Genomic DNA, 20,763 nt, shown 5'->3' on the forward strand with positions numbered 1-20,763 from the left:
GGTCACTTTCGTTGATATTATTCAAAGTAAATGTACAAACGCGGTTTTTCGTATTTAGTATCGAATACTATCAAACCAAGCTTACGAGTTAATACATCCCTCCACTTATGACGACATTATTTATGGTAGCTGTAATAAAGTCATAGGTATAACCGATTAGGCGATTAGGTATCTGTAACCACAAAAACATTGGTATTGCCGTTTAAGGGGATACATATAATTAGAAGTGTAATCAGTGATTTTTTTTTAATGCTTCACACACTTCAACTTAACAAAAATGTGATGAAATTTGCAGTGATAATACAATATTTTTTTATTTTTATTTTATATCTGCAAGATTACTTTTATGTCCTCACAAATTGAGTGATAAATGTTACAACGAAGTAGTCGATTCTGCACATTTAAGCAAAAGGTATAAAATTGAAAACTCGTTTAAATATATTTTTTTGATCTGGTTTACTATCTAATCCGTATATTAGCATTATTAATCATAGGAATAAAACACCTCGAAAATTGCACGATCAGACCAGAGTCATGGTGAAGTTGACAGAGCGAGCGCAAGTTGCAAATGAATTAATCAATTTCAGACCTGACCAACCATCTTTAATACATTACTACTTCCGATTTATACAGATCTCAGAATGAGAAATTATTAAAAAATAGTTTAGCCGGTTCGAAAACTAAAAATAGCTATATTCATAGATGACAACATATTTAACCAAGGTACAGAATTATTATATTATTATATGAATACAATAAAGATTTAACCTGGGCCTAGTAGGCAATCATATGCCTAAACAGAGGATGAACAGCGCGTGTAGATTTCCCACTGCAGAGCACGTGTGTGCAGGCGAAAGGGAAGAATGGTCCGTAGACAACACCGACTCGAGTTATTAGAAGCTGTCGAAGATGTGGTGTGGGTGTAAGATATGGCTCTTGATTAGACGACTCAATGTAAGTTCCAAATATAATTTATTTACTCTAATATAAACGCTTTTAAACTTGTTTTTCTCAAAACTCTGTTTTCAAAGTCGGTGACCAATATTACTCGAAAACGGCTGAACCGATAAGTCTCAAATTTCAAGACAAGCTACTTAAATATATTTTTAGTAATTCTGTTTTGAGAAGCCGCCATTTTTCCATTCGAAAATATTTATATTATACATAACTAGGTCTATTTGTTTTTTTTATTTTATTTCAGATGATAGAGACCGGAGGTATAGTGGTCAGCGAAAAACACCTTTTTACGGGAGCTCCGGGAGATGATCTATAGCAACTTTACAAAAAAAAAAAAAAAAAAAAAAAACTAAAATATAGTTGAAAATACGACAGCAAATGTATAAAATTTCACATTAATAAACTTAAGTTTTCTCAAAAATTCTAGAAAAATCGCTTTTTTTGGGCCTCCCTAACTGTATATCCCCTTAGCGGCCGCTTTCAATAATTTATCTATCTCTGGTTTTGCCTACTAGCATTAGTTTTTTGACACAATTTCTATGAAGTTTACTAAAACTTCTATATCAAATGCGCAAATTCAGAGAAAAAGTATTGAAATTAGCAGTAAGTCGTTGACTATAGGATAATTTCCAATTCAACATTCGATTTACTCTAATCCACCCGCAGAGCCCGACGGGCAGCGTGTCCCCGGCGACGGGCGGGCTGTCCCCGGCGTCGGGCTCGCCCGTGGGCGCCACCGTGCCGCTGGCCGCCGTGCACGACCCGCCGCTCTACGACGCGCAGGTACTAGCCGAACTGAGCCGAACCGACGCTCATACTAGCCGAACTGAGCCGAACCGACGCTCATACTAGCCGAACTGAGCCGAACCGACGCTCATACTAGCCGAACTGAGCCGAACCGACGCTCATACTAGCCGAACTGAGCCGAACCGACGCTCATAATAGCCGAACTGAGCCGAACCGACGCTCATACTAGCCGAATTGAGCCGAACCGACGCTCATACTAGACGAACTGAGCCGAACCGACGTTCATACTAGCCGAACTGAGCCGAACCGACGCTTGTACAAGCAGAACTGAACCGAAACGACGCTCATACTAGCCGAACTGAGCCGAACCGACGCTCATACTAGCCAAACTAAGCCGAACCGACGCTCATACTAGCCTAACTAAGCCGAACCGACGCTCATACTAGCCTAAATAAGCCGAACCGACGCTCATACTAGCCGAACTGAGCCGAACCGACGCTCATACTAGCCGAGCTGAGCTTAGCTGCTAGCTGAGTTGAGCCCTATATCATTTTTCTGATCATATCGAATATTTCCGTCTTGCTAGGATAAAATATGTTTAATACTAAAAATTAATACGTACAGAGAGAGACCTTTCTCGATCCAGTAATAAAATATAATACATTTGAAAAATAGAATCGGAAAGACTATACAAAAAAACCAAATTATTTACAACATTGTCAGTTTTAAAGTTACTTAGGCTACCGTATACTTTTGAGTATACTTCATGAAAAATGAGAACATTCCATAAAGGTAACAAAAAATTGAAAAAATGATACCCCCAAAATATATGTACGCGCATAATTTTCGGATGTATTCATTAATTGGATAATTAGTTTTAATTTGTGTTCGTTATTGTTAGGATAATTAAAATAAAAGATAAGTTCACAAAAAAAAATATATGTTAAGAAAATCACCGGATCAGTTATTTTAGTATAAAACGTCGGAATTATTAAACACAACAGCTTTCAAAAAGCTATGCCAACGTAACAACAAGTGTCTTAACCGTCCGAAATAAAAAATAAATTTGAAACTTGGCTAATGAATACTAAAGGGTTGAAACGAGGGTATAATGTTTAGTGATACCTACTGATTTAATTAGTGAGTAGTTGGGCCCCGCGGTTTCACGCGCGTTAAGTTTAGAAAAAACATATTTAAATATTATGTAGCCTATATGCTTCCTCGGTGAATGCAATTATTTTTTAATTCTAACCAGTAGGTCCTGAGATTAGGGCGTTCCAACAAACCAAACAAACACTTCAGCTTTATAATATTATTGTAGATAGCGGGAACAATTAAACCTTAAACTTACATAACTGTTATCATTCAAGATGACACAAGTAGAAATGTATGCTATGTGTGTAAATTTAAATAATAATTGTATTTCGTTATTATTATTATTTTCATGAGGCACTTGTAGTATTTATTGTTCGTGAAGGGCAAATCGTTTGTTCTATTGTGTCTTAAAGTCGTGATAACCTCTTCCGCATACACATGTTCAAAATCATGCTCTGGTCATCTAAAGCTCGGTTCCTATATTCAAAAAACGTTTCGTTTTTCTCACGAACTATTTCGTTTTGAACATATGATTGACATTAAACAGTTTATTGCGATATGGCACAGCAGGAAACATTTTTCTCAGAATATGGAACATTCCAACTGAAGAAGCACCTCGAAAGTGAAGATCACAGCTAAATAATACTGCCCTCCAGTAGTAATACTGTTGTGTCCCTGTTGTGAGTATGGTGACCAGAGCTTCTGGGAGTACGGTCGGCAACGCGTTGGCAATGCTCCTGTTGTTGCAGGCATCCATTGGCTACGGTATCCAATACCCATCAGACGGACCCTACACTTGTTAGCCACTTTTGTAATAAAAAAAGGTATGTGAGCAATACCAATCGTTTTTTGAATACTGTAACCGACTTATATAAAGACTATTCGTCTCATCGTTAGATATAACGTTCCAATATAAACAAGTCAGTTTAATTTAAACCACTGAATGTATCATACAATTGAGACACTAAAATCTCGTCTATGTTAACATATTATTAGTACCCTCGTTAGACGTTTAACATTTTTGTTTGTTTATATTTTTGTTGTGTTTATTTGCTTTCAACACGTTCATGTTTTTGTTTATTTCAGAATCACTTATCTGTACCAAACACAAATAATTATCTTCATCATAATAAGGTTCGTTTTCTTTTGTAACCTCCTTTTTATACTTTTCTTATTCATCATTTATTGCGAGAACATTCGCTTCAATGCTTAAAACACTGTCTTTTAATGTTGTTATAAACTAAAACGGTATTTGAAATACGCGTTCCACCATTAATCAAAAGTTACAGAAAAACCGAAATACTTACGATGTCACTTCCATTATTCTTACATTTCTCTTATAATTTGCATGATTAATGATTAAGCTTCGCAATTTATTGAAATATAAAATGCTTTTATTTAATTACTATTCTAAGTAAGAATTTCAGCGGGAACAATATATATATATGTAAATTTCTTGCTTTAAGAGCCATTTCACAATTTCGCGCTCTGCAAGTTTAGGTAAATTTGATCGCATCGCGCGAGTCGTACGAGCCGCGCGATCTTTGTGCTAGTAAGTATAGTGTGACAACCAAAAGACCATCTTGATCATTTTCTAATGTATAATAAAAATTAATAACTATGGTATAAAATGTTTTTACATAATTAATTTGTTAAAAATTTCAAGTATGTTATATAACAACGGTCAATAAATTTAAAATAAAAATAAAAAAATCATTTTTAGGAAACAATTTTTTTTTTAAAACAATTTAGTTTTTTCAGTTTACGAATGAATCTAATATTTACGATATGAATAAAATAGCATTTTATTATGCCCCAGAAAATCTGTGTGTGAATGTGAGTTGCATAGTTTTGGATGAAAGTAAACCAACAAATTTTGGCGGTTTTTTTTTTAACCGAATCCCAAAAAATGAGGAGGTTCTCAATTCGACTGTATTTTTTTATGTATGTTACTTCAGAACTTTTGACTTTAAAAATACAGTCGAATTGAGAACCTCCTCCTTTTTTGGAAGTCGGTTAAAAACAAGAACTAGATAATATATATAAAATTCAACATTTTTTTTTTTTAATTTGTGTTGCTTCTATACTATCCGAAGGAACTTCGTTCCTACCTGGTGTCCCATGACACCACATATTTTTTTTTTTTTTTTTGATAACGCGTATTTACTTGACTATTTTTTCTTTCTACCTACGTTGGATTACTTGTCGATCTAATTGAAGTCGGTTTTTTTCGTTTGCGAGCAAATACAATTATTTAACTCAATGACACCGACAAACATATTAATTAACAAATAACAAGACAAACAGATTGAAATGCCTATTTGTATTGATAATGTGAGAAAAGAAAATTAAATTATACATTTGTTTACAGAAATTATCATTATATTATTTTACAGTCATTTTCGTTATGTGTTTATTTTATTTATATTTTATTATGAAAGTATCAAATGCGGTTTATCCGCTATAACAAAAGGCGCTTGGCGCGTGTGAGCGAAAGAGACGACTGCGCAGAATTTGGCGTGGACCTTACCTCTAAGAGCGCTAGCGCTCGACTGATTTACTGGGCTTGATGCGTGGTAATATATACTATCATTTTATTATTTAATATAAAATGTATTAAAAATGATTACATCTTTTAATTATTATTTTTTGTATTCCTTAATGATGTAAGTTTACTTTGATGAAGATAGTTCGTTAAAATTTCTTAGTTTTCTAAGAAAAATATCGCTTTTAAAATTGTACTTATTTGGAAAATATTCGTAACTTTAATTTTTTTTTATCGATTAATAGAGATACAAATGGAATAAAAATTTGTGATAGTCCTCAACAAAATTATATTCCACATATTACGATATATTTTTTAAAATGGTTTCAACGTAGAGGTTATTGAAAAGTAGGACTTGTACAAAGTATACATTGCAACCGTTTACCCAGGGAGGATGCTGATGAAAAGGTTAATAATTTTATACACATAATATAAATCAAAATTCTGATCTGACTATCGACTACAACAAAGGTTGCTCTATTATATTTCAAGAATATAAATTACATTATTGCATTCAACACTGAGATTAACGACGTCAAAATATGACAATTTCGCGGATTGTTACCGATTTTTGTGAAATGGCTCTTAAATATTTTTATTTTTGTTGTATTTTTTTTCTGTATTTTTTCTTAAACTTTATTCTTATAAGTATTACACGATACTAATAAATTGCGAAATTATTTGATTAAGCAGGTGACAGGAAGGTGTACTATACCTATGTTATGCTTGATCAATAAATATTAATTCCCTAGGTTTAGTTTTCATCATAATCAATTAGAGATTTCAGTAAGGATTTAATAAAAAAAAAAATACGTTATTTATGTCGGGAAAGCCATTAAATATAAAGTTTACTTGATAACCTGTTATTATTACAATACACTACTCGACTAGTATCTTACTAAATCTTAGTTTACTATACCATAACTTCATACCTATCATTTTTCTTGTATAACTTTTATTATAATTGACTAAATTTATATTATAATTAATATATAGAAAAAATATAGTTTAATTTTCAATTTATTTATACATTATCATATGCTTTATTTACATTTTTATTTGAAGCCTAACTGAAATACTGTCTACTTTTGATTTTTTTAAGAAAGTTTTGCTTACTAACTATATAAAATATTTTCACTTGACTTGGTATGTCATGTCCTTCGTGGTCTGTAATATGGTGTGTGATTGCCACAGTCTGTACCGATTTATAAATCATTGCCGATAACAAGATTCTATCTACAATTAGTTACTGCTTAAGTTCTAACTGCATGTTCAAGAGCTATATTTTGGAGACAGTGGCTTTGTTTGCCTTGTTTAAATGATTCGCTTATTGCCTTTTGTTTGAATTAACTTACTAAGTAAATAAAAGAGCATTGTTTAGTTTTTATGTAATATTTTATTGACTGTAAATTCTGATAAATTCGTGTAACAATAAATAATCAATTTTTTTTTAAAGCAATACTATAATTTAGAATTCAATACAAATCTTGTATGTTATATAAAAATAATTTAAACAAGACACATTATCTGACACTATTTTCACGCTTCCATCGATAATATAATTATATATTTTTTCCGTTTTTGAAATATATTTTCTTGTGGTTACAGAACATGTCCCCGCTAGACCACAGTTGGATTACGTCGAGTTACCAGTCGCACTGTAGTCCGCCGTCGCAATATTCCTCTACGTCTAATATTAACATACCTTCACCTACGGTCAGTATTGAGTCTTTAATGGGACATCGTAATTTATCAAAAAATAAAATGAATTACCAATGCAAATAAATTTATTTACCAGTAAAATAGTTAAGGTAGGGCAGGGACAAAGAGAAGCGTAGCAAGGCAGTTTTAATAATATACCGACGAAGGAAAATTGAGTCATATTAATCTATACTAATATTATAAAGCTTCAGCTTTACACTCAACAAACAAACATTCTCTTCAGAGTTTGTTTGTTTGTTTGTTTGAACGCGCTAATTTCAGAAACTACTGATTTGAAAAATACTTTTAGTATTGGATAGCTCATTTATTGAGGAAGGTTATAGGCTATATATCATCACGCTAAGCCCAATAGAAGTGGAGCAGCAATGAAGAATGTTTTAAAATCAGTTTTTTTTTTTCCTTTTGAGAACTGCCGCTGCGTGAGCTGCGTGAACCGTTTAACTATCGCAAAAATCATGTATAACAGAATTGTTCCCCTTTAAAAGTTCCACGCGGACGAAGTCGCGCGCAGAAGCTAGTTTTAATAATAAAAGTCTGTAAAATAGTTGCACAATTTTTTTTTTTTAGCCGAACGTCTCAAACACAAAGTAAGATACTTAAAACTGGTTAATAAGCTTAAATCGCTCAAAATAAGAAATTTTAGGATCATTCATACTATAAAATTAGATCAGTTTATTTAGATTAATTATTTTTTTTATTATTTTTTTTTTTTGCTAGCTTTAAATGTATGTAGGGATAACAAGGTTCCACAACCACCTTGGAACTTAAGAAGCCGACAGATGGCGGGATAACCATCCAACTGCTGGCTTTGAAATACACAGGCCGAAGACGGGCAGCAGCGTCTTCGGTGCGACAAAGCCAGTACTGCGGTCACCAACCCGCCTGCCCAGCGTGGTGACTATGGGCAAAAGACATGAGTTCACGTTATTTTTGGCGTAAACTTGTGGAGGCCTATGTCCAGCAGTGGACTGTATAGGCTGTAATGATAGCTTTAAATGTAATACATCCAAGCTAAAGATCAAACAATTTTATTCTATGATACAAAATAGCAATAAAGTCAACAGTTACTTAAATAAATAAAAATGAATCAATTAATATTAATAAATAATACACGTGTTTCAGATGGTGCACAGTCCGGGTAGTCCTGTGGAGTCACCGCAGACAGACTACAACAACCTACATCAAGCCTTATTACAACCGTTCGAGCAAATAACTATGGTGAGTTAGTAGCACTTGTATTATATGAATTATTTTTAAAACGTCTTATTATACTGGTAATTAACTTGATTTATTCGTATAATGTGTTGATAAAATCACAGAAAAGGGATTTGTAAACTTAAAAAAAAAGGAATTTGCCCTAGCTTAGTAAAGCTTACGTCTCCAACTGGCGATAGCTCCACACTTAGCTGTATAATATTACTAGTTAACTGTGTGGTATTATTGTAAAATGATCCAACATTTTTAAACTACTTGAAATATATTTATCACTAGCTGTGCCCACGACTTCGTCCGATGGAATAAAAAAATATATTTTTCAGTTTGCAGAGTTACTAAATAAATAAATTTCTAAAATAAAAGTAGCCTAAGTTACTCCTTATTACATCAGCTATCTGCCAGTGAAAGTCCCGTCAAAATCTATCCAGCGTTTCAGAGATTAGCCGGAACAAACAGACAGACATACAGACAAAAATTATAAAAAATGTTATTTTGGTATATGTACCGGGTATTCATCCACATGCATTTAGTAAAAACAGTTATTTAATTATTACAAACATGGATTCCAATTTTATTTATTTGTATAGATAGTTAAATTTTTGATGATATCTGTAATTGAAATAGAGATTTAAAATAGTAACAAAAAGACGATATTATTATGAAAGTAATTAAAAGTTGTGTTAATATTTATATCAAATAAGTATTATCTTTAAGAACTAAACACGAGTATTTTATTTACAAAAAAAAAAAAAAAAAAAAAATGGATGAAAAATTAACATATTTTGTGATTAGTTTATTTTGAATTAAATAGATATGTTTTTCGTCTTTACAAATGTTGTATTTTTCATATGGTTTACTGAGGAGATAAGAGACGAATGAATGGAAATTATATCCATATCCTTTACCAATGAAAAAATTTTATATGTAGTTGTAATATGATCTAAAAAACTAAAAACGGCACAACAACACTAACTGTCGGATTTTATTCATGATTAAATTCATGAATATCTAACAGCAATGAAATTACAATAGGGCATGCTTAGTATACCTACATACTACATACTAAAGCTATTTATTTATACGTCTTGAGAATGCAAGTAACCCTCTATACTTGCTTTTATACAATAATTTACTATTTATTATAACATTTCAATGCATCAATGGAATAGCAAGGAGTTGTGAGTAATATTAGATTTAAGATAAATAAACGTGGCTTTATAACGATATTCGATATAGTATAGAGAATATATTATAGAGTTATGTGAAAATAATAACGAATTAAAATATAATAATAAGTGAATATCGGCACTCGCAGTTTAAAGAAAATAACACTTGACAGCAAATAGATTTTCAGCACATAGTATCATAAAAATGCACTTGCTAGCGAGGTTATAAAGTGGATGTCGACTAGTTCATAATTTCTGAGAGAATTAGGTAAATAAATCCTAATAGGTTGCCTATCAGGTCTAAGAGTTTTAGCGAACAATTCGTACCAAATCGTAAATTGAGTCACATTTATTTACCAAATTCGTTAATAATAATATTTGTGCTATCAACCACGACAATAGGTTACTATTTGTTGTTTATATATAATAATAAAGTCCGCTTTTAAGCGTTTTTTTTTTTTAGAAAATTCATAAAAATATGCAATATTTTTGTTCTCGTTCTTAAAGAACTTAGGTAAAACAAGTCTTTCAGTTATTACTTATTGATATTTTATTTAGGTACACATAATCAGTTTTGTCATATTGCTGTCGTCTTCTTTTTCCAACTCTTTCGTGGTTAGTATAACTTTTTAAAACGGAATCGTATTTCATTGGACTAAACAATAAGAACTAACTGACATCAATATTCCTCTAATATTTAAGTCACGCAATATTTTTTTCAAACATGTCACTCCTTAATATAAATCTATTAAGGAAAGAGGGATAAAAATCCTCAAATATATTTCAAGTATCAAAAATATTTTATAGTTCAATGTTTGATGTCAGAACAAATAGTAATCTATAAGTTGTCGTGTGTGCCATCGTAATGTGTGTAACTTCGTAAATGTGTGTAACGTTGGTGGATGTTGGCCAAGGACTGGGCGCAGTTGGTGCAGAGTCTCGTCGAGTCTGGCTGGACCGCTCACGTACAGGTCGCGGAAAATGTACGGCAGACACACCTACTGTTACGAATATACGTTTTACATTATACGATTTGGTAGAGACGTCTGATCGTGAGCGACATTATATTTTACGTATGTGCTATTGGCGTGACCAGGGCCGGATTTAGAGGTCTTGGAGCAACAAAGTAATGGACCCCCCAAATTATTTTCCAAATGCAAATTTTTTTTTTTTCGAATTGTTTTTTTCTTTTATTTATGAACAATATAATATTTTATGTACAAAGTACTATTGGTGAAGGTAAAACAGTGAAAAAGTCCAAAGGAAAAGTTATTTAGAGGTCTTCCATAAACTATGAACCAACTTCATGATTTTTTGATCACTACCCCGTCCTTGTCACAGACGGTCACATTTATGACAACCCAGCCACCTAGTGTGACGTCACATTTTTTGAAATTTTACCCTTCAAACTAATTGAATGAAAACATCAGTTTCAATATACTTTTTATTTCCATTATTTTGCTATAAAATCAATGTCAATCAAACATAGGTATGAAAATTTATAAACTCGTATAGCGAATGTCATGTCGTAAATTTCATGAGCTGAAAGAAGAGATCCGCGAGAAGATGACGCCGCGTTGGCGCAACGGTTACAGCCATAGATTGTACCTGTTGCGCTGGCGGTTGCGGGTTCGATCCCCGCACATGATAAACATTTAAATTGGCCATACAGGTGTTTGCCGTGGTCTGGGTGTTTGTGCAGTCCTTGTGGGTCTCCCCACCGTGCCTCGGAGAGCACGTTAAGCCGTCGGTCCCGGTTGTTATCATCTACACCTGATAGCGATCGTTACTCATAGTAGGGTATATATCCGCCAACCCGCATTGGAGCAGCGTGGTGGATTAAGCTCTGATGAAAGAGGATTGCCCAGTAGTGGGATATTGCAGGCTAAAGCGAAAGAAGAGATCGACAAGTTAAAGTCGAGCATTATAGGATTATGCTGTGTGGCTACGGCATCAAAAAATATAGCCACCCTCTCTCATCCCGTGGGTGTCGTAAGAAGCAACTAAAGGATAGCATAGTTCCACTACTACCTTGGAACTTATAAAGCCGACCGATTGCGGGATAACCATCTAACTGCTGGCTTTGAAATACACAGGCCGAAGACGGGCAGCAGCGTCTTCGGTGCGACAAAGCCAGTCCTGCGGTCACCAACCCGCCTGCCCAGAGTGGTGACAATGGGCAACACACGAGTTACCGCCATTTTTGGCGCGAACTTGTGGAGGCCTATGTCCAGCCGTGGACTGCAATAGGCTGAAATAATGATGATGATGATGATGATGATGATTATGATTATAGGATTATCTGAAGTCCGAAGACAGGGCGAGGACAAGGTAATCCCCAAATTCGGTAACTTGCTCTATCGCCGGGAGGGCTAACATCTGTCCCAAGGTGGTGTCGGGTTTTTCGTTCACAAGTCCCTTGTCAACAACGTGACGCAAGTCGAGAGTGTGTTAGCAAGGTCCACGCTCCGACCAATACCCTTCCAAATCCAAAGGCTCCGAGAACCTTCAGCTGGAGTTGCGAAATCGTTTCGCGGGCCTGGAAGAATACGAGTCTGTGGACGAAGTTAGCACTAGGGTGGTTCAAACTGTCCACGAGATAGGGTACAAGTTCTGTAAGACCGCAAGTGATAAACCTCAAGTGCTCTCTGAACGTACCATCAGTCTCATGAAGGAAAGGCGCGAACTGCGTGTCCGATCGCCGGCTTCGATGTCAAAATACAGGCGGCTCAATAAGCAGATCTCTTTTAGCTGACGATACGATCTGCGTGCTCACAACACGAGGTGCATCAAGAACACAATTGAGCGGAACCAATGTTCTAAAGTATTCACAAAGGAGATCCTAATAATAGATATTGGGCAAAGCCAATTGACGAGGTTCAGACCCCGTCCGAAACTATAGTTTTGTCCAAACCTGAAGTTCAGAGAGAAATCGTGAGGTACTATGGACGATACTCCTCATAAGCTTCCGTCCCCAATATGGTGAACGACAAGAGAGCCAAATTGACCTGACACTATTCCAAATATATTCCGGACTTCTACCTATACGAAATTAGAAAAGCCCTTAGATGGTATCACATCAGAGCTATTAAAAGCTGGAGACAATGTCTCCTAGTGACACACCAAAAGCTGTTTGATACTGTCATCAGTAACGGAAATACTAGAGCGTGGAGCAGAAGCGAGGTGGTTTTGTTCTTCAAAAAGGATAACAGAGCCTTTTTAAAGAACTATAGACCCATCGTGTTTCTGAGCCACGTCTATAAGCTGTTTTTGAGGATCCTTACTTATTTCATGTGCTCGCAGGCTAGACGTCTTTCAGCCTCCCAAACAAGCCGGATTCCGAAAAGGCGTACTATGGACCACATACATACGCTGCGACAAGCTACACAGAAGACTGAGGAGTATAATCTGCCATTAGGTATTATGTATGTAGTCTATAAGAGATCCTTCGATTCTATAGAGACTTGACCTAGACCCTTCTTTTTTTTTTTAGTATGTAATGGGTTTTAATCTTGATCCCAGTCTGAGCGAGTTCGCCCAGAAGAAGTTCACTCGCGCTTTAAACATGTTCGGCTTATATGAACTCGGAAATAAAGACAAGGAATCCACTCCTTGGCTGTGCGCATTAAAAAAAATGATTCGAAGCACTTTGTACGTATTGTTACAGTTTGGCGAGTTGATATTTAGCTGAGCCATCCCACAAGTAACTGCAATATTCCATGCACGATCGGACTTGAGCTTTATACAGCGTTAGAAGCTGTCCAGGCGTAAAATAGCACTTAACCTTATTTAAGATTCCAAGCATTCTGGCCGCAGTTTGCGCTCACTGTAACTCAGGACTCAGTGTAATAGCCAAAATTGAGATAAGAACTCAACTCCATCCCAAGAAGGTCGAGGGTATCGGACACAGGGACAGGTGTACCACGGAAAGTAGGAGTCATGTTGAAAGGACTCCGTTTGGCGGAGAACAAACAAGCCTGCGTTTTGGTGACGTTGAACGTGACCAGGTTGCAATCACCCCATCGGGATACGTGCCTTAGTATTTAGTTCGTTCGCTCTACCATGGCCTCTCTCTGAGAACGTATAACATCCCTGTTATCTTTTGCGCTGGACAGATATCTTTCAACAACCGTACTGTCATCTGCGTATCCAACAATACCTGTTTGTAGCATGTCGTTAATATGGAGCAGGAAAAGAGTTGCAGAGAGAACAGAACCTTGAGGGACACCGGTGTCTATGCTTATCAGGTCAGAGCAGCAGCCGTCGATGACCACTCTGATCGACCGTACACTCAAAAAGTCTGAGATGCCGTAAGCAGGAAGCTTGCTAAGGAGACTTGCGTGCCAAACCCTGTGCGAGTGCCTCACCTCGTTTCTCAATGGCTTCGCCCCAGCAGTGTGTCACATACACCAGAAGATCTCCAGTACACCGCTCCTGACGAAAGCCGTAATGGTCACTGAGGAGTGCATTGTCTTCTAGGTAGTTCAGCAACTTTCTGTTAAGCACCTTTTCCATGACTTTGCAATGCATGGAGGTGATGGCGATTGGTCGGTAGTTGCAGGGATTGACTCGGCTACCCTTTTGGGCACTGTTTTTTTTTTCAAGATTTGAAGAGAGTGGCGGTACAGGCCGTCGCCTCTTACAACATCCACGGGAAGAGAGGGGGGGATTGCTATATTCTTTACTGCCGTAACCACACAGCATCATAGTTCAAATAATTATCATGTTTTAATTCTAACAATTAGATAATTTGAAATGTGATACTTTGAGAAAATTTCACACTTCATCAAACCTCCTCCCCCTCCCCCCTAAAGTGACCTATTTTATGGATGGTCACCGTCGGGATTTGAAAGATTTTTCTGAAGTCTTTTTGAGGAGCAACTCTTGTAGACGCCCCGGGGCCTACATCCGTCCATGGACTTCGCAATAGCTTAGCGTAATAATTGCGTAATTATTGCTGTTCAATTGCAATGCAATGCTGCAACTGGTGAGCAATCAATAACATAATGGAACGTGATTGATATTGTTTTCGAGCTCGTTTTGATGCAATAAATGAATTTTACTGTTAGATAGCGAACAGCGCGCCCTTAATTAATATTTTACGATATCGCTCGATGGTAGCGTGATTATCGCAAATTTCCTATTTTTAGATAATTCATCCTCGGAAATATTTATGTTATATTATCTAATATTAAATGATAATTATAGTTGCTCACAATCAGACATATTCAGAAGCGATAGATCGACGCACTTTTATAGTTCCTATAACTGCACAGTTCGAATACTATTGCAAGTAAAAGGAAATGAACTAAATTACTCTCGATTCATCAAGACATTTCGTTTTACATGCTGCTTAAAATAGTACTACAGTCTAGCGAAATAAAAATTGCAATAACTTGATAGTTAATTTCCTGAACGAGATAAAATGTTTGTCAAATCTTTGGTACTATTTACAGCTTTCTTCGTTTTTGCATTGTCTAGTCACAAAAGATTTTACCGAATCTACAACCGGCATGCATAGCACCGTTTATTTTATTCGCTTTTTACGTATAAATAATAATAATATTGTTATTACATATTGCGTTACTTAAAAGAAGCATGTCTTTTTTGGCAGTTAGATTATTTTTATCGAAGAGCATGTTGTTTTTTTTTCTTATTTATCAATTTTAACAGTCAGGGTAATCATCTATTACTACCCTAATATGATTTTAATATATTTTAAAAATTTTAATTTCACTTACATTTACTGTAATTATCGCTTTATTTTTTAAAATTTTAATATCAAATGAATTTCGTAGTCGATGTTTTGTTTTGTATTGATAATTTTCAAGTGTAGTAATTCAATATTCTAAATATTTCTTATGTTTAGCTTTATTTCTCAAATACTCGATGAATATTGTGTTTTAATTCTCTCTTTATTTTGATAGCTTGACCCCCCCACGTCGAGCTACAACACAACGTACATAAACCACAGTTCGCCACATTCGTCACAGACAACGAATTCATCACATACGTATTCACAGGTACAAAATGTAAGTTTACTACATTTTTGTAATATTAAAATGATGTGTAATATGATATGATCTTGTTTGAAAATAATTTGATATAATTTCTTTTCTAAATGTTTTTGAGAAAAAGAGAATTTTATCCTGACTACATTGACTTGCAATTATATTTCATAAAAACAAAATTTATATAAATTATATGTTGCTAATAGTAATGCTTAATATGTTATATTTGCTGTGCTAGATAATATAACAAAAGTTATCAGTCTACAAACGTCATGGAACGATAAATAACACCACTGCTGGTGTAAATTAGCTGACCGTTGAAAAAATATTCTATAACTTCTTCTTCTTCAGCTATTAGCATATTCCAAAAACGAGTCGTTTTATTAACGAGCAATACGAATCGTTTTCTGAATATTGCTACTGGGGTTTAATCTACTTTCGATATGATTCAAGTCGACACACGGCGGTCACAGCGGTCACGCGGTGCACGCGAGTTCGCACCCGCACGGACACCCGCACGCGCACGCGCACATGTCGCCGGCGCCGGAGCCGCGGCGCGCGCGCGACCCGGTGGCGGGCGGCGGCGCCTTCCCGCTGCAGCCGCTCGCCTCGCCCTCGCAGCCGGCCACGCCCGCCACGCCCGCCTCCATCCCCGACATCATACTCACAGGTCAGTCGCCGCACGCGCACACGTCGCCGGCGGCGGGCGGCGGCGCCTTCCCGCTGCAGCCGCTCGCCTCGCCCTCGCAGCCGGCCACGCCCGCCACGCCCGCCTCCATCCCCGACATCATACTCACAGGTCAGTCGCCGCACGCGCACACGTCGCCGGCGGCGGGCGGCGGCGCCTTCCCGCTGCAGCCGCTCGCCTCGCCCTCGCAGCCGGCCACGCCCGCCACGCCCGCCTCCATCCCCGACATCATACTCACAGGTCAGTCGCCGCACGCGCACACGTCGCCGGCGGCGGGCGGCGGCGCCTTCCCGCTGCAGCCGCTCGCCTCGCCCTCGCAGCCGGCCACGCCCGCCACGCCCGCCTCCATCCCCGACATCATACTCACAGGTCAGTCGCCGCACGCGCACACGTCGCCGGCGGCGGGCGGCGGCGCCTTCCCGCTGCAGCCGCTCGCCTCGCCCTCGCAGCCGGCCACGCCCGCCACGCCCGCCTCCATCCCCGACATCATACTCACAGGTCAGTCGCCGCACGCGCACACGTCGCCGGCGGCGGGCGGCGGCGCCTTCCCGCTGCAGCCGCTCGCCTCGCCCTCGCAGCCGGCCACGCCCGCCACGCCCGCCTCCATCCCCGACATCATACTCACAGGTCAGTCGCCGCACGCGCACACGTCGCCGGCGGCGGGCGGCGGCGCCTTCCCGCTGCAGCCGCTCGCCTCGCCCTCGCAGCCGGCCACGCCCGCCACGCCCGCCTCCATCCCCGACATCATACTCACAGGTCAGTCGCCGCACGCGCACACGTCGCCGGCGGCGGGCGGCGGCGCCTTCCCGCTGCAGCCGCTCGCCTCGCCCTCGCAGCCGGCCACGCCCGCCACGCCCGCCTCCATCCCCGACATCATACTCACAGGTCAGTCGCCGCACGCGCACACGTCGCCGGCGGCGGGCGGCGGCGCCTTCCCGCTGCAGCCGCTCGCCTCGCCCTCGCAGCCGGCCACGCCCGCCACGCCCGCCTCCATCCCCGACATCATACTCACAGGTCAGTCGCCGCACGCGCACACGTCGCCGGCGGCGGGCGGCGGCGCCTTCCCGCTGCAGCCGCTCGCCTCGCCCTCGCAGCCGGCCACGCCCGCCACGCCCGCCTCCATCCCCGACATCATACTCACAGGTCAGTCGCCGCACGCGCACACGTCGCCGGCGGCGGGCGGCGGCGCCTTCCCGCTGCAGCCGCTCGCCTCGCCCTCGCAGCCGGCCACGCCCGCCACGCCCGCCTCCATCCCCGACATCATACTCACAGGTCAGTCGCCGCACGCGCACACGTCGCCGGCGGCGGGCGGCGGCGCCTTCCCGCTGCAGCCGCTCGCCTCGCCCTCGCAGCCGGCCACGCCCGCCACGCCCGCCTCCATCCCCGACATCATACTCACAGGTCAGTCGCCGCACGCGCACACGTCGCCGGCGGCGGGCGGCGGCGCCTTCCCGCTGCAGCCGCTCGCCTCGCCCTCGCAGCCGGCCACGCCCGCCACGCCCGCCTCCATCCCCGACATCATACTCACAGGTCAGTCGCCGCACGCGCACACGTCGCCGGCGGCGGGCGGCGGCGCCTTCCCGCTGCAGCCGCTCGCCTCGCCCTCGCAGCCGGCCACGCCCGCCACGCCCGCCTCCATCCCCGACATCATACTCACAGGTCAGTCACCCGCATGTCGCCGGCGCCAGTGCTTCACACAGACAAGACAGCGTCGCTGCGCCCTCCACCGCTCCACTGGCCCGATACAATGTATTGCTGCCATGCTTATAAAGTCAATAGTGTACCGTAGTGTGATTTAAAGTTGAGCTCATAAAAAACGTGCTGTGTGGCTACGGCACTAAAGAATTTAGCCACCCCCTCTCTTCCCGTGGGTGTCGTAAGAGGCGACTAAGGGATAACAAGGTTCCACAATCACCTTGGAACTTAAGAAGCCGACCGATGGCGGGATAACCATCCAACTGCTGGCTTTGAAATACACAGGCCGAAGACGGGCAGCAGCGTCTTCGGTGCGACAAAGCTAGTACTGCGGTCACCAACCCGCCTGCCCAGCGTGGTGACTATGGGCAAAACACATGAGTTCACGTTATTTTTGGCGTAAGCTTGTGGAGGCCTATGTCCAGCAGTGGACTGTATAGGCTGTAATGATAATGATAATGATCATAAAAAACAACATTTAAGTGTTTAAGCAAAAGTGTACGAACATTCGCGTTTGGATTATAGTTAACTTGTTTAAAGAAACTTAGTATCTGTCTGTCATAAAAATAAATATTACAAGCCCGACAGCTTATAACGCTAAATAAGATGGAATTGACGCTTGGTATTCTATTTTGGATTATATAGGGTATTTGATTCCAAGATGCGTTCCTTCAAATGGGTCTGTAAGTGTAAGGTTCCATGTAAATAAAATTTTTAGCCCTTTTTTTTTCAATTTTACTTTGTCTTAATATATGAGCTACTCTGATAACGTACTTCTGCATAACCGTCCAATAATATTTTCCTTAGCCCTAAAAACGTCTCTATAATAGCACAGTAGCTCGTATTATACTTGTAAATACAAAGTAAAATTTAATAATTGTGTTTGCTGGCAAACGAAAAAAAACTAACTTCAATTATATCGACAAATAATACAACGTAGGTAGACGAAAAAATAGTCAAGTAATTACGCATTATCAAAGATTACTCCAAAAGTTGTAATCAGATCTTGATGAAATTTAAATGTGACCACATGATAAATATCGGCTTTCGATTAAATTAAAAATCATCAAAATCGGTACACCCAGTAAAAAGTTATCCGGATTTTCGAGAGTTTCCCTCGATTTCTCTGGGATCTTATCATCAGATCCTGGTTTTCTTATCATTTTGCAACACCAAGGATATCTCCTTTCCAACAAAAAAAGAATTATCAAAATCGGTTCATAAACGACGAAATTATCCCCAAACATATATAAATATATATACGGTCGAATTGAGTAACCTCCTTTTTTTTGAAGTCAGTTTAAAAAGGACTAGGATTGTTTTTACGTGGAACGTTATCTATAGATCCTACAGAATCTCCTCCCCCCCCCCATTCAAAGGAACGCAGTTAGGAGCTGAACATTCTGCGGATACTGCTGAAACTATTTTTAAAATATTTTTAAAAAAACTTTAAATCGGTATCGACACGTAGACGTCAATCGACACACCCCGTTCGCACGTAGACAGAAGTCAATAGCAATGCGGCGTCCGTTGCAGACTACTCGGGCGAGCTGGACCCGGGGATCTTCGGCGGCGAGGAGGCGCAGCTGCGCGCCGGCCTCGACCTCGACGACCTCACGCTGCTGGAGGAGCCCAGCGCGCTGCTGCCCGACTCCGCCGTGGAGCACGAGTTCCGCCTCGACCGCCTCGACCGCCTCGACCGCTTGTAGTGCCGGCCGTCCCGTCATGTGAACGAACCGTGGTCACCCGTGTCGTCGGCCGCGAGCACATTCCGCGAGTGCGCGAGACTGCTGTGAGAGTGACCTTGCTGTGGCACTGTGTGGAGCCCGTAGTGTGCGTCGTTAGACCTACGGAGATCGATCGGTCTATCGACGGTGCGTGTACAGGATTTAAGGGATTATTTTTATTGATCGTTGTGAATATGTACTCGGATATCATTGCAGGATTTATTTCGGATTCGATTCGGACGTTGTGCGATCGTTCGGTACGAGACCGCCACGGGCGCGTTTGTATATAAAACTTAAAAGTGTTCACTTCATAAAGTTGCATTTAAAACGCTAATGTCGCATGCTAGTTTGAAACGATTGAATCGTTTCGACGTTCGTTGACGCGTTTAAATTTTTTTCTAAAGTTAATGATGTTTAATTCTCTCGACTTTTTATATTACTATCGTCTCTCAGCGATTGCTCAAGCGTTGACTGAACCTTAATCCGAATATTTCTTACTAGATAATTACGATTTACCACAATTTTAAGATAATGATTTATTTAGGCACAGGCTTGTGGGTGTTATTAAGCATGTTACGTGGTCAGTTTCCCATTTTGTATGTACTTGAATGGAGTAACTTTTAAGATTTGTAAATAAGAGTTGTTAATAAAATTTTTAATAAGCTTTTGTCGCAAACATATCTGTACATGTTCGTATGCATGGTTGCGAGAAAGGATTCGCATTGAGGTCAATTTTTCGATGTCTAATTGCGGGAATACTGATCTTTGTATTTTACTATGTATACAAATTTTGTTTAAGAGAAGAACACACTGATTTGACACGGCGCTTGACATTATAGGATATGGTTTCAAACTTTATCCAAAATATAGATAATAAACGTTCAGAAATATTAATTATCCGGTTCGAGAAATAAGTATTCTATAAAAAATACCAAAAATTTTTGACATTTTTAAATTGTTCTATGGTAACATTGACGTCAAATGAATTATTAATAGTCTTATTATTTATTGCTGTAACATATCGAGTGCCGTGTGAGGTCAGTCTGGTTCTTTCCTATTCTCTACAGATATTGACGAATATTTGCATTTTCACGATAGTAGGACTACATCTGAAGTTAAACTTTATAGTTGATAAGTTTCGAAATATTTAGTTTTAAACTCATCCGCTCGTAAGACCATGATTTTCTAAATGAAA

At 39.7% G+C, this 20,763-nt stretch overlaps 1 protein-coding gene and 2 long non-coding RNA genes across 3 annotated transcripts in view; all 3 read left to right on the forward strand.

The window, feature by feature from the left end:
• Positions 1 to 19,550, forward strand: part of LOC123661851 (CREB-regulated transcription coactivator 3) — a 41,782-nt gene extending 22,232 nt beyond the window's left edge. Inside the window, exons 7-15 of the mRNA XM_045596791.1 lie at positions 1,624 to 1,740; positions 3,886 to 3,933; positions 6,953 to 7,060; positions 8,189 to 8,284; positions 9,451 to 9,459; positions 10,362 to 10,430; positions 15,375 to 15,479; positions 16,008 to 16,128; positions 19,378 to 19,550. Coding sequence (XP_045452747.1) covers positions 1,624 to 1,740; positions 3,886 to 3,933; positions 6,953 to 7,060; positions 8,189 to 8,284; positions 9,451 to 9,459; positions 10,362 to 10,430; positions 15,375 to 15,479; positions 16,008 to 16,128; positions 19,378 to 19,550 — 846 coding nt within the window. The remainder of the gene's footprint in view (positions 1 to 1,623; positions 1,741 to 3,885; positions 3,934 to 6,952; positions 7,061 to 8,188; positions 8,285 to 9,450; positions 9,460 to 10,361; positions 10,431 to 15,374; positions 15,480 to 16,007; positions 16,129 to 19,377) is intronic.
• Positions 715 to 1,389, forward strand: LOC123661751. The gene is made up of 2 exons (XR_006744395.1): positions 715 to 954; positions 1,202 to 1,389. It is a non-coding gene; the product is annotated as an uncharacterized LOC123661751 (long non-coding RNA).
• LOC123661750 lies at positions 17,596 to 17,952 on the forward strand. Its single transcript, XR_006744394.1, has 2 exons — positions 17,596 to 17,676; positions 17,806 to 17,952. It is a non-coding gene; the product is annotated as an uncharacterized LOC123661750 (long non-coding RNA).
• Positions 19,551 to 20,763: the final 1,213 nt, after the last annotated feature.

The sequence above is a fragment of the Melitaea cinxia genome, chromosome 17 (genome assembly GCF_905220565.1).
Source record: "Melitaea cinxia chromosome 17, ilMelCinx1.1, whole genome shotgun sequence".
Classification (NCBI taxonomy): domain Eukaryota; kingdom Metazoa; phylum Arthropoda; class Insecta; order Lepidoptera; family Nymphalidae; genus Melitaea; species Melitaea cinxia.